Consider the following 11,104-nt stretch of genomic DNA (forward strand, 5'->3'; position numbering starts at 1 on the left):
TTGCTTTAAAAGCCTACTCCTTCCTAACCCTTGAGTGGATTAATGCATCCATATTTTGTGTGAAACATCACTGGGGAAGGACAATCATATTTAATATAAACGAGTTAGGCAAGACCCTAGGGGACAGAGGGACGGGGCTCAGAAGGGGGAACATATTTTATAAAGGACGAGGTATGACCCATGGGGATAGAACGTCAGAGTCCAAAATGGGAGCTTTGCTGATATTTGGCTTTGAAATCCGACTCCTCCTTCATCCTTGAATGGGTTAATACCATATATGGATGAAGGGCTACCAAGTTTGTTCAACAAATGACCTTTACCTATTTCAGAAACTTGCATATTAAAAAAAAAAGTTCCTTGCATTGCTTATATTAATTGTTAACCACTCCATTATGCTGTGACTGTAGTTTTGTGACATGAGTCAGATGACCGTTAATGCCCTTGGGCCTCTTGTTTTCATACACATAAGTCTCCACAATCAAACTTACTTCAGCTTTGATATCTCCATTGGCGGGGGATCAGAATGACTATGTCCTTGTTCATAAATATTTCCTATCATAGAAAGTAAGAACAGACTATAGTTTAAACTCACTCAGGTGTAAAACTTGACATGTTGGCCAGGTACTACAGGTAAATTTCAGAATGTTGTGAATTGGCTAAGTGAGAATGAATCATAAACATAGTGGGAACACAGCCGCTTGCGATGTTTGTTTACATTTTATTGTAATAAATAGTAATACAATCCGGGAACTATTGCGTTATTTTAATTATAAAAAGGGGAAATAAATATATTTAACAATAACATTCAGATATAAACATCTGGTATTCATATATTTTACTCTGTTTATACTGCATTTTCGACCGAGAAAAAACACGGTCGCCATTAGACCTACGTCTGAGATATGAGTTGGTAATTGCGTATGCATATTATTAAATTCCTACCCATGTCAAAGTGGAAGGCAGTTCTTCAGCAGTTTTTAAGCCTTCACAGTTCACAGTTTACTGTATAAGCAGTTCTTTTAGCAGTTCTTTAGCCTTCATAATGCAACTGGCTGGGACTGTTAACCGTTAGCAATCCATTGGAAAAATTGGCAGTCCCTTAACCTTCACAGTCCACTAGCAGTCGGTTAGCAGTTCCTTAGCAGTTTTTAGGCACTTTTTAGGCAGTCCGTTTTAAAAAAATGAACTGCCGAAAATGTCCATATATGGCGCATGCGACTGCTTACTTCAGGCAGTTCTTAGGCAGTCGATTTCAAAATGAACTGCCTAAAATGTCCAAATATGGCGCAAGCGACTGCTTAATGTACGAGTCAAAACTGCCTAATATCTATAAATAGCTCACAAAACTGCTAAAAACAATCCAAATATGGAGAATGCGACTGCTTATATTTATGAATCACAATTGCTTGATACTTATAAATATAAGTTCAAGAAACTGTTAACACATTTCCAATTATATGGGAAAAAAATGAAAATACTATAAGGTGGAAAATATACATAGACAAGTTATATATAATTACACTAACTCTAAGATAAAGTTTGCAGTTTTTAAAAAATAACTTGCCTTGCATTATATGCATGCATTTACCGGTATTCATTTTTCAGAAATTTATAGAAAATAAAAGATTGAATAATATAAACCAATCCAAGATATATACACATAAATCATAATGTTTATTTTGTGTCATACAAATTGTTTTAAAAAGAAAATGCATCATCTATGTTATACTGGGGGTGTATAAGAGTAAAATGGAAAATGAATTTGAATTTTATCAATAAAAAAAATAGAAATAGTTAACTTCTAAGTTTCCAAATTTAAATGCATGGTTCCCATGAAGCTATATATACATGCACATAGATTAAAAGCTCATGCATCTTACCTTCTACTTTGGGGGTTTACAGCAAAATTATAGGGTTATAATCCAGTACAACACCAGAATGCATACATCCAAAACTGAAACGTTTTACCATTTCTATTCCTGGCTATACACAATTCCCTTTATACTTACACTTGTAACTATGTAAAACTGCATGTTGAAAACTACACCTCACTTATTGTAGATGTCCAAAATATTCACCAAATGGTCCAAATGATGTAGAAGATTATCTGTGCACATGCTTCCTCACACCAAACTGTTCAAACTGACCGCTGGAATTTGGAGGGAGACTACAGGTTCAAAGGTCACCACATGTGTACACACAGCAACACTGCATGTGGGGGTCACCATCTCTGTGTATAATTGATAAATTAAACGAGACTTACCTGGAAGTTGAAGTTTGATTGGAATTCTACTTCATCACTGTCGGGAACGGAGGAATCACATGAGATAGCGCTAGCTAGCTGGACTTCAGTATTTGACATCAAATGGTCGAAGATGAATCACGTGTATATGGGTGGGAAAAACACCAGTAATTGACAATCACCGAATAATTCCATATTATAAGATAATCCAATGAAAAGGAACTGCAAATGAAATTATATATGCACCTTTGTAAAAATAAAGGGCGGGCATGTGATTCCTCCGTTCCCGACAGTGATGAAGTAGAATTCCAATCAAACTTCAACTTCCAGGTAAGTCTCGTTTAATTTATCAATTCTACTTCATCACATGTCAAGGTCACTGCGGAACCACATGAGAGTTGAAAGCTCTGAGGCCATTTGATAAGATTAGAAAAATAACGATAAAACCGACATAAATGTCAATATGATTATATTATACACCAATAAAAGCCACAATAAGTTCCAAAACATGACAATGTCAGTATATTGCTTAAAGTCACCACGATTTTTAAAGAATATTATCCGATCTGTTATAAAATTTTTGGAAAGTTTTTGCAGATCGCCATCCCACCTTTTCCATTATCTGTGATACTGGAACACCCTGTGCCACTGAAGCTGATGTGGATGCCGACCGGGTGCTATGGGATTTGAATATTTCTGTATCGATACCACTTGATGACATAACAGTTTTAATCCACCTTGAGATAGTGCTGGCCGAAACACTTTTATGAGGTTTATGAAAACTAATCAATAGTCTATCATCTTCACGAATGTCAGTTGTCATTTTAATGTATTTCAATAAATGAATCACCACACACAAATTTTCGTTGCTGAACTTCTCAAATGTTAGCACCGATAAATGTTTACCTGGTTTGCTTTGTTTTAACAAGGCTGTCACTTTTATTTCAACATTATCTTCCACACATTTGACATTGTTTACAGATAAAGTGTGAAGTGTTTGGACACGCTGGCCAGAAACTAATGCTAAAAGCATTGTCAGCTTGAGAGTAAGATCTTTCAACGAAATATTTCCAATGTTAATTGATTCCAGATAATCTAACACAGTTTTCACATCCCACGTGTGGGTGTATCTCGGTAGGCTGGGTCGCTGATTATAAACACCTCTCATGAATCGTTTAACCAACGCGTGTTGACCCAAAGTACCAATTACACTGTCTTCCAAATTAATTACAGTTGATAGGGCACTCTTGGCAGTGTTAATAGCCGAATACCCCACTCCTTTCTCAAACAGCTGTGTTAAAAACATTAGGACTGTTCGCACATTAGATCGAAAGGGATCCAAAGTCCGTTGACTGCAGAACCCCTCCCACTGTTTGAGATAACACTGGTACTGCTTTGATGTCTTTGGCCGCCAGGAGGACACAATGATATCAGTAGTTTGTTGTGAAAGGTTTTGACCCTCGATGGATTTCCGGATAAATGACAAACCAGAAGATCGAGTTTCTTCCAGATTTGGTGAATCATTTCTGGATGAAGTGGCAACTGGAGTAACTGTTTGTTTCGTTTTAGCAACAGTGGTTTTGAAATAAGCATGTTCATTGCTGTTGCATAATATGGTTGTGTTGGCCAGTTTGGAAGCACCACAATTCCCGTCGTTTGTTCTATAGAAATCTTTTGAAGAACTGCTGGTAGCAGGCTGAAAGGAGGAAAACAATAAAAATTATATTTAGACCATGTCATAGTAAATGCATCTACCGCAAATGCTTCAGGTTCAGGCCTCCATGACACATATTTTTGAATTTGTCGGTTTAACCTTGATGCAAAAAGATCAATATCAGGAATGAAATTCAAGTGTTTCATTGATCTCTCGAAAACTACCTTCGAGAGCATCCACTCAGTTTCTGTATTAAAATTTCTACTTTCGTAATCAGCTGATCTATTGTCTATCCCAGGAATGTGAGTAGAACTTAACCAGATATGCCGAGCATAAGCCCATAACCATATTTTTCTAGCCATAGCATTACATTCAAGGGACCTACTGCCCCCTTGTTCCCGGATATATGATACAGCAGTCATAGAGTCCATTAATAACTGAATGTGAATATTTTCCTTATCATTGCATAAAGCTTTTAATGAGAAGAAAGCAGCTTGTAATTCTAGCACATTAATGTGGTGGTTTGATTCACACGTCTTCCAAGGCCCCCCAGCTCACATTGAGGGAGCGGCAATAACACCCCCATCCCTTCTGGATGGAATCTGTTTCAAGTATGAGGTCTGGTTGACCGTGTGAAATTGGAGACTTTGAAGTTGATATATTATCCAACCACCATTTTAGGTCACCTCGACCTAATCCAGAGAGCTGGAATTTCATCTCAAAATTCCCTTTAGCTAGTTTTAAAGCAGAGATTTTCTCGTTTTCTAACTGCCGATAAAACAGCTGTCCATAAGGCACAGCAGGCAAACTAGACACTAAATGCCCAATTACTACACTCAGATCCCTAATTGATGGACCTCGGTGCTGTAAATACAGAGCAAAGACTGATATAATTTTCTCCTGTCTCTCTGTTGTCAATGAAACTGACATCTCTATCTAGTTTAAAACAAAACCAAGAAAAACAATTGTTTGCGAAGCATGAAAAACAGATTTTTCTGGATGAACAACAAACCCACAATTTCTCGACTGAGTCACAGTGGCCTGTACATTGTTCTGACAAGTTTCCATAGTTTCTCCCTGTAAGTATGTATCATCAATGTAAACAACTGACTGATGACCTGATTGTCTAAGATGAGAGAAAATTGGTTTTAATAATTTTGTAAAAACTCTCGGAGCAGTTGTTAACCCCATTGGGCAAGCCTTGAATTTATATAACTGTCCGTCCCATGCAAACTTCAAATATTTTTGATGATGTTTAGCAATTGGAATACAATAGTAGGCATCTTTCAAATCAATGGAAGCCATATAACAATTTGGTTGCATCATTTGAATTGCAGAAACCAAAGAATCCATTTTGAAATGGTTATACTGAACTGATTCATTCAGCCGTTTTAAATTTAATATCATTCGAAAAGAATTGTCTTTTTTCGGTCTCAAAAATATAGGTGATATAAATTCACCATGTTCATGGAAAGTTTTTATAATCACGTCTTTCCGAATCAAATTTGATATTTCTGTTGAAATTGCCTCTGCTTCTTTATCAGAAAAAGAATGACATCTTGGCTTATTTTGTTGAACAGGTTTTGAAATAAAATCAATTTCCAAACCCTTCACAGTGGAAAGTATTTCCTGATCAGATGTCAGTGACTTCCAGTGATTCAAAAAATTAACTATTCTCCCACCTGTGAAAGTCGCTATGTCTTCCACAGATTGTTTCCTAGTTATTATCACAAAATTATCAAAATCAGTATTTACCTGCTGAGATGACACATTCGTCTCTATGGTACAGGTACTTCCATTTACTTCTTCTTTTTGTGGAAGTTGTTCTTTGGTGTCTGGTTGTGTTGTTTGTTGTGATTGGAGGAGTTGTAATCCCCCGATCTTTTCCAGTTTTTTGAAGAGTACTGCTGATTGTATTCTCTTCCCACACCAATAGATTGTCGTGCCTCCTTTACAGTTTTGAGGAGATCATCCCCAAATAACCAGTTAGTAACTGGAACGCTATTGTCACACAGACCGACATGATCACTTTTCAGAACTGGTCTCAGCAATTCCCGACGATTGTGGGACAGTGTTGTGTTGGCATGCCCCAGAAGGGATAAAACATCTGTACAAATTTTGATGTACTCATTCGTCTTACTTGTTTTCTCTCCAACAAGTAAATCATTGGCCATACGAGTCACCGCTGATGCCCCTTTTGTTATGGCCCGCTGTACGTTCATAAAACGTAAGTCGCGCTTTTTAATAAAGCCATGCTGCTTCCTCAAACGTCTGAATATTTCCTTATTAATTTGAGGAACAACAAGCCGCTCACAATTTTTCGGCCTTGGATATGTTTCCTGCTTTTTCTTTATGATATCAATATTCATAGTGCAGGAAAATGCTTTATTGGCTATATTAGCCAATTTTGGGGTCACATCTGCCCCTAACTCCTCATCCCCGTCCATTGAAGCTTCAGCTTCATCGAGGATGGAGGTATCAAGCTCTGATTCTTGATTATTACAATTAGCATCAGAAATACTTGTATCGTTTATGAGGCTATTTACATCATCTGCGTCATCATAAACTGACATAGGCTCCTCATCAGAATCGGAATCGGAGTATGATCGTTTGAGCCCCCCAGTAGAGGGTTTCTGTGTTGACTCTTTATTAGCCAACGTTTGCCAAGCCTGGCCCATTTTTTCCATGCCAGTAGCAATGGAATTTAATGAATTCTGCAGTTTGTCAAAACAAGGCTGCAAAGACGAAACGACATTGTCGTGGTCTGAGGGCCCCAGTAGAGCATCCTCATCAAGGCCAGTAGCCATTATGAAAAAACTGCTTCCTCGCTGATAGGGAGCAGAGCAAAAACACGTGTGTACTGAAAAGCAAGATAACCGCGCACTGAAGTCCAGCTAGCTAGCGGTATCTCATGTGGTTCCGCAGTGACCTTGACATGTGATGAAGTAGAATGACCCATAGCTGTAGCTGCCTCCCCAGGGTGTTAGAGATAGGGACTGTATATGCATCTATGTTTATATGTACAAAATAGTATTATTGGCACATATTTATCAATAATATGAGAAATTATAATATTACTTTGATATTTTATGAATACATGTATAGAATAATTATGTTGATCAAACTGACCTTTATTTAGTTTTGAATTGCATTTAAATGGTTTATTGTGTGTAAAATTAAAAAAATGTTTTTAAGTAAGAATTAATCACACATTTAAAATTTACAATTTAATGATGTATCTTAATTCATGTTCCTTTGCATTTAATAATAAGTTGCAAGACAACTTCACTATATAAGTTTTATTTTGGTCTATAAGCAGTCAATGACAAGCAGTTTCAGTCTACAATGTATGATAAGCAGTCACTGACTGCTTACAAATTTAGTTAGCAGTTCAACAAGCAGTTTTAAATCTTGTATGGTGAAATATAAGCAGTTTTCAGTGACTGCTTAAAACTGGACTGTTGAGAACTGCCTTATAACTGCCTAAAATTTTGGGACTACTACAAAACTGCCTAATAACTGCTTATATTAGCAGTTCAGTTTGACATGGGTACATATGTAACTATGGGTTGTGGCGCCTGAGGTGATCTCGTGCACACTCTCTGGCAAAATATTAGCTTTCTCGCTCGTTTTAGACGACTCTTGCACTGGACTTACAGTTAAACCAGACTTTAAAGGTAAAAACATATGAACAATGATAATAACACACGTGGAAAATTCTTAAGTAAACAATAATGAGCAAGCATGCTCGTTTTACATCTAACACTGTACTGTCTATAGTGACAGCTCACTTATCACAGTATCAGAGTATCTCAACTCAGTATTAAAAATACTAACTATATAACTATAGAATCCAAGATTCTTATGCACTTTTGACAATAGATATTGTCATTAATAATATAAATACACATAAAATACTGCTATTTACATAGTAAAAATGCACTTTTTAATATACTACATCACATATAATTATCCTATTGTTATTCTAGTCTGCAACAACTAGATAGCAGCAGTTTAAAATTATATAAAGTGACCCGTATTTAACCCAATAACCTCTTCCTTAAAGGCACAGTCTCCCTTTTTAGGGCATTTATTTTTCACTTTAATCTCAAATTAAATGCAAACTGAAATATGAAAACGCTTCAGTCATGGCCGAGTTATGGTACTAGTGTTGTAGTTATGGTACTAATGTTGTAGTTAGGTGTTCTATTTGATTTCTTTAATTTGTATATTGATTAAAGTGAATAGTCGGGCAAAGAAAACCAGTCTAAATGCGTTCATTGGCCTTCCAAAAGTTCTCACATATTAATAATTAAGATGGCCAAGTTCTGCTTACGTTTCCCAATTCTGACCATTAAAGTAAAGGAAAGTTGAAAGCATTGAAAGCATTAGCAGACAGATTTTGGCGAGAGATTGTATTTTTCTATTTCATAAGAAATCATACTGGATACATTCACACCATTTTTACCGACTTTAGTCATCTTTGTCCGACTGTTCACTTTAATGGCTTACCCTGTGCAATAATTTTCAGAAAGATTACCTACCGGTAGCTGAAATTTGGTTTTATTACCGTATTTCACGGCAAATAAGATCCCCCAACCAGAGTGGTGGGGGGTCTTATTTGCGGACAAACTGCCTGATAACATCGATCTCTGAGGTCGCCATTTTGGATTTTTCAATGTCTTGTCATTGTTGTAACAGTCATATGACAGATGGGTAATAACAAGGTGTTCAAGTATTGATAACAATAATGATGTATGGGTAAAATTAAATCAAATTAAAATATAAACAATACCAGGGCAGTTAAGTTGTTAAGTCGGAAAGAGACATGGGTAATTATAAGTGCCCCTTCATTTTCAATTGTTTTAAGTGTCCTAGGTGTTTATTGGGTTAAGTATAGTCCGAATGTTTCTGACTATCTATCCGCTTTTTATATACTGAAGTGGGCGGATGATAGTCAGAAGTCCGTGCTCTTTCAAAACGCCAAAAGTCAGCGACCCTCACCAGGGTCGCTAGTTTTTCAATGTTTTCTCTTTTCAGGTTTCATGTGATTTTTTTGACAATTGCATAGTTCGATAGAAAAATTATTTTTACACTACCTTCCATATCAATTATATGTGTAAACGACTGTTAACAAATGCATTTCCTCCAGTTTCTTCGGACTTCGTCAATTTCAGCAATTTGTTTGTAAATGGCTGCCAAAACCAATCTCGCGAGAATTTGAGTGACGTCAGAAAATGAAGGTTAAAAATGCGTTGATGAAAAGGCTATCCCTTGACTTCCGGCGAGAATTTAATCACGTGATAACTTCAACCAATATGGACGATCTAGCCGGGAAATTTGAGAAGTCTCAAAGAAATACCACAAGTTGCACGCTGATAGATATAATTTACTTTTTTCAACATGTCAAGGTAGTGTAAAAATAATGTTTAGCTCACCTGGCCCGAAGGGCCGGTGAGCTTATGTCATGGCGCGGCGTCCGGCGTCCGTCCGTCTGTCCGTCAACATTTCCTTTAAATCGCTATAAGTCATTCTGCATGGATTGTAACCAAATTTGGCCACAAACATCCTTGGGGGAGGGGAACAGAACTTCTATAAATTTTTACTCTGACCCCCCCCCCCCCCCAGGGGCAGGAGGGGCGGGGCCCAATAGGGGAAAGAGGTAAATCCTTTAAATCGCTACTAGTCATATAGTTCTGAATGGAATGTAACCAAATTTGGCCACAAACATCCTTGGGGGAAGGGGAACAGAACTTGTATAAATTTTGGCTCTGACCCCCCGGGGGCAGGAGGGGCGGGGCCCAATAGGGGAAATAGAGGTAAATCCTATAAATCGCTACTTGTCCTAGAGTTCTGCATGGATTGTAACCAAAGTTAGCCACAAACATCCTTTTTGGAAGGGGAACAGAACTGGTTTAAATTTTGGTTCTGATCCCCCAGGGGCAGGAGGGCCGGGGCCCAATAGGGGAAATAGAGGTAAATCCTTTAAATCGCTACTAGTCATAGAGTTCTGAATGGAATGAAACTAAATTTGGCCACAAACATCCTTGGGGGAAGGGGAACAGAACTTGTATAAATTTTGGCTCTGGTTCCCCAGGGGCAAGAGGGGCTGGGCCCAATAGTGGAAATAGAGGTAAATCATTTAAATCGCTACTAGTCATAGAGTTCTGAATGGAATGAAACTAAATTTGGCCACAAACATCCTTGGAGGAAGGGAAACAGAACTTGTATAAATTTTGGCTCTGGTCCCCCGGGGGCAGGAGGGCCGGGGCCCAATAGGGGAAAAAGAGGTAAATCCTTTAAATCGCTACTAGTCATAGAGTTCTACATGGATTGTAACCAAATTTGGCCACAAACATCCTTGGGGGAAGGGGAACAGAACTTGTATAAATATTGGCTCTGGTCCCCCGGAGGCAGGAGGTGCGGGGCCCAATAAAGAAAATAGAGGTAAATCCTTTAAATCGCTACTTGTCCTAGAGTTCTGCATGGATTGTAACCAAATTTGGCCACAAACATCCTTGGGGGAAGGGGAACAGAACTTGTATAAATTTTGGTTCTGATCCCCCAGGGGCAGGAGGGGTGGGGCCCAATAGGGGAAATAGAGGTAAATCCTTTAAATCGCTACTAGTCATAGAGTTCTGAATGGAATGAAACCAAATTGGCCACAAACATCCTTGAGGGAAGGGGAACAGAACTTGTATAAATTTTGGCTCTGGTTCCCCAGGGGCAGGAGGGGCAAGGCCCAATAGGGGAAAAAGAGGTAAATCATTTAAATCGCTACTAGTCATAGAGTTATGAATGGAATGAAACCAAATTTGGCCACAAACATCCTTGGGGGAATGTAAACAGAACTTGTATAAATTTTGGCTCTGGTCCCCCGGGGGCAGGAGGGGCGGGGCCCAATAGAGGAAATAGAGGTAAATCCTTTAATCGCTACTAGTCATAGAGTTCTACATGGATTGTAACCAAATTTGGCCACAAACATCCTTGGGGGAAGGGGAACAGAACTTGTATAAATTTTGGCCCTGACCCCCTGGGGGCAGGAGGGATGGGGCCCAATAGGGGATTTAGAGGTTAATATTAAAATTCCTTCAGAAAAGAAACAATGAACTTGTATTCAGAACATTACTTGGCATTACAAACCAGGTGAGCGATACAGGCCCTCTGGGCCTCTTGTTCTATCGAACTATGCAATTGTCAAAAAAATC

At 38.2% G+C, this 11,104-nt stretch overlaps 2 protein-coding genes across 2 annotated transcripts; both read right to left on the reverse strand.

Moving 5' to 3' along the window:
* Positions 1–2,694: 2,694 nt before the first annotated feature.
* On the reverse strand, positions 2,695–3,959 carry LOC138311689 (uncharacterized; the record flags this gene model as incomplete). The annotated part of the gene is made up of 1 exon (XM_069252938.1): positions 2,695–3,959. A coding segment is annotated over one exon (1,170 nt), but the record flags the coding sequence as incomplete, so codon positions are not given.
* LOC138311688 (uncharacterized) lies at positions 3,801–10,359 on the reverse strand. The gene is made up of 2 exons (XM_069252937.1): positions 5,652–10,359; positions 3,801–3,938 (listed from the first exon to the last, which is right to left on the reverse strand). The coding sequence occupies exon 1, from the start codon at positions 6,701–6,703 to the stop codon at positions 5,696–5,698; it is 1,008 nt and encodes a 335-aa protein (XP_069109038.1). The 5' UTR covers positions 6,704–10,359; the 3' UTR covers positions 3,801–3,938; positions 5,652–5,695.
* Positions 10,360–11,104: the final 745 nt, after the last annotated feature.

This window comes from Argopecten irradians, unplaced genomic scaffold (assembly GCF_041381155.1).
Source record: "Argopecten irradians isolate NY unplaced genomic scaffold, Ai_NY scaffold_0085, whole genome shotgun sequence".
In the NCBI taxonomy this organism is placed as follows: domain Eukaryota; kingdom Metazoa; phylum Mollusca; class Bivalvia; order Pectinida; family Pectinidae; genus Argopecten; species Argopecten irradians.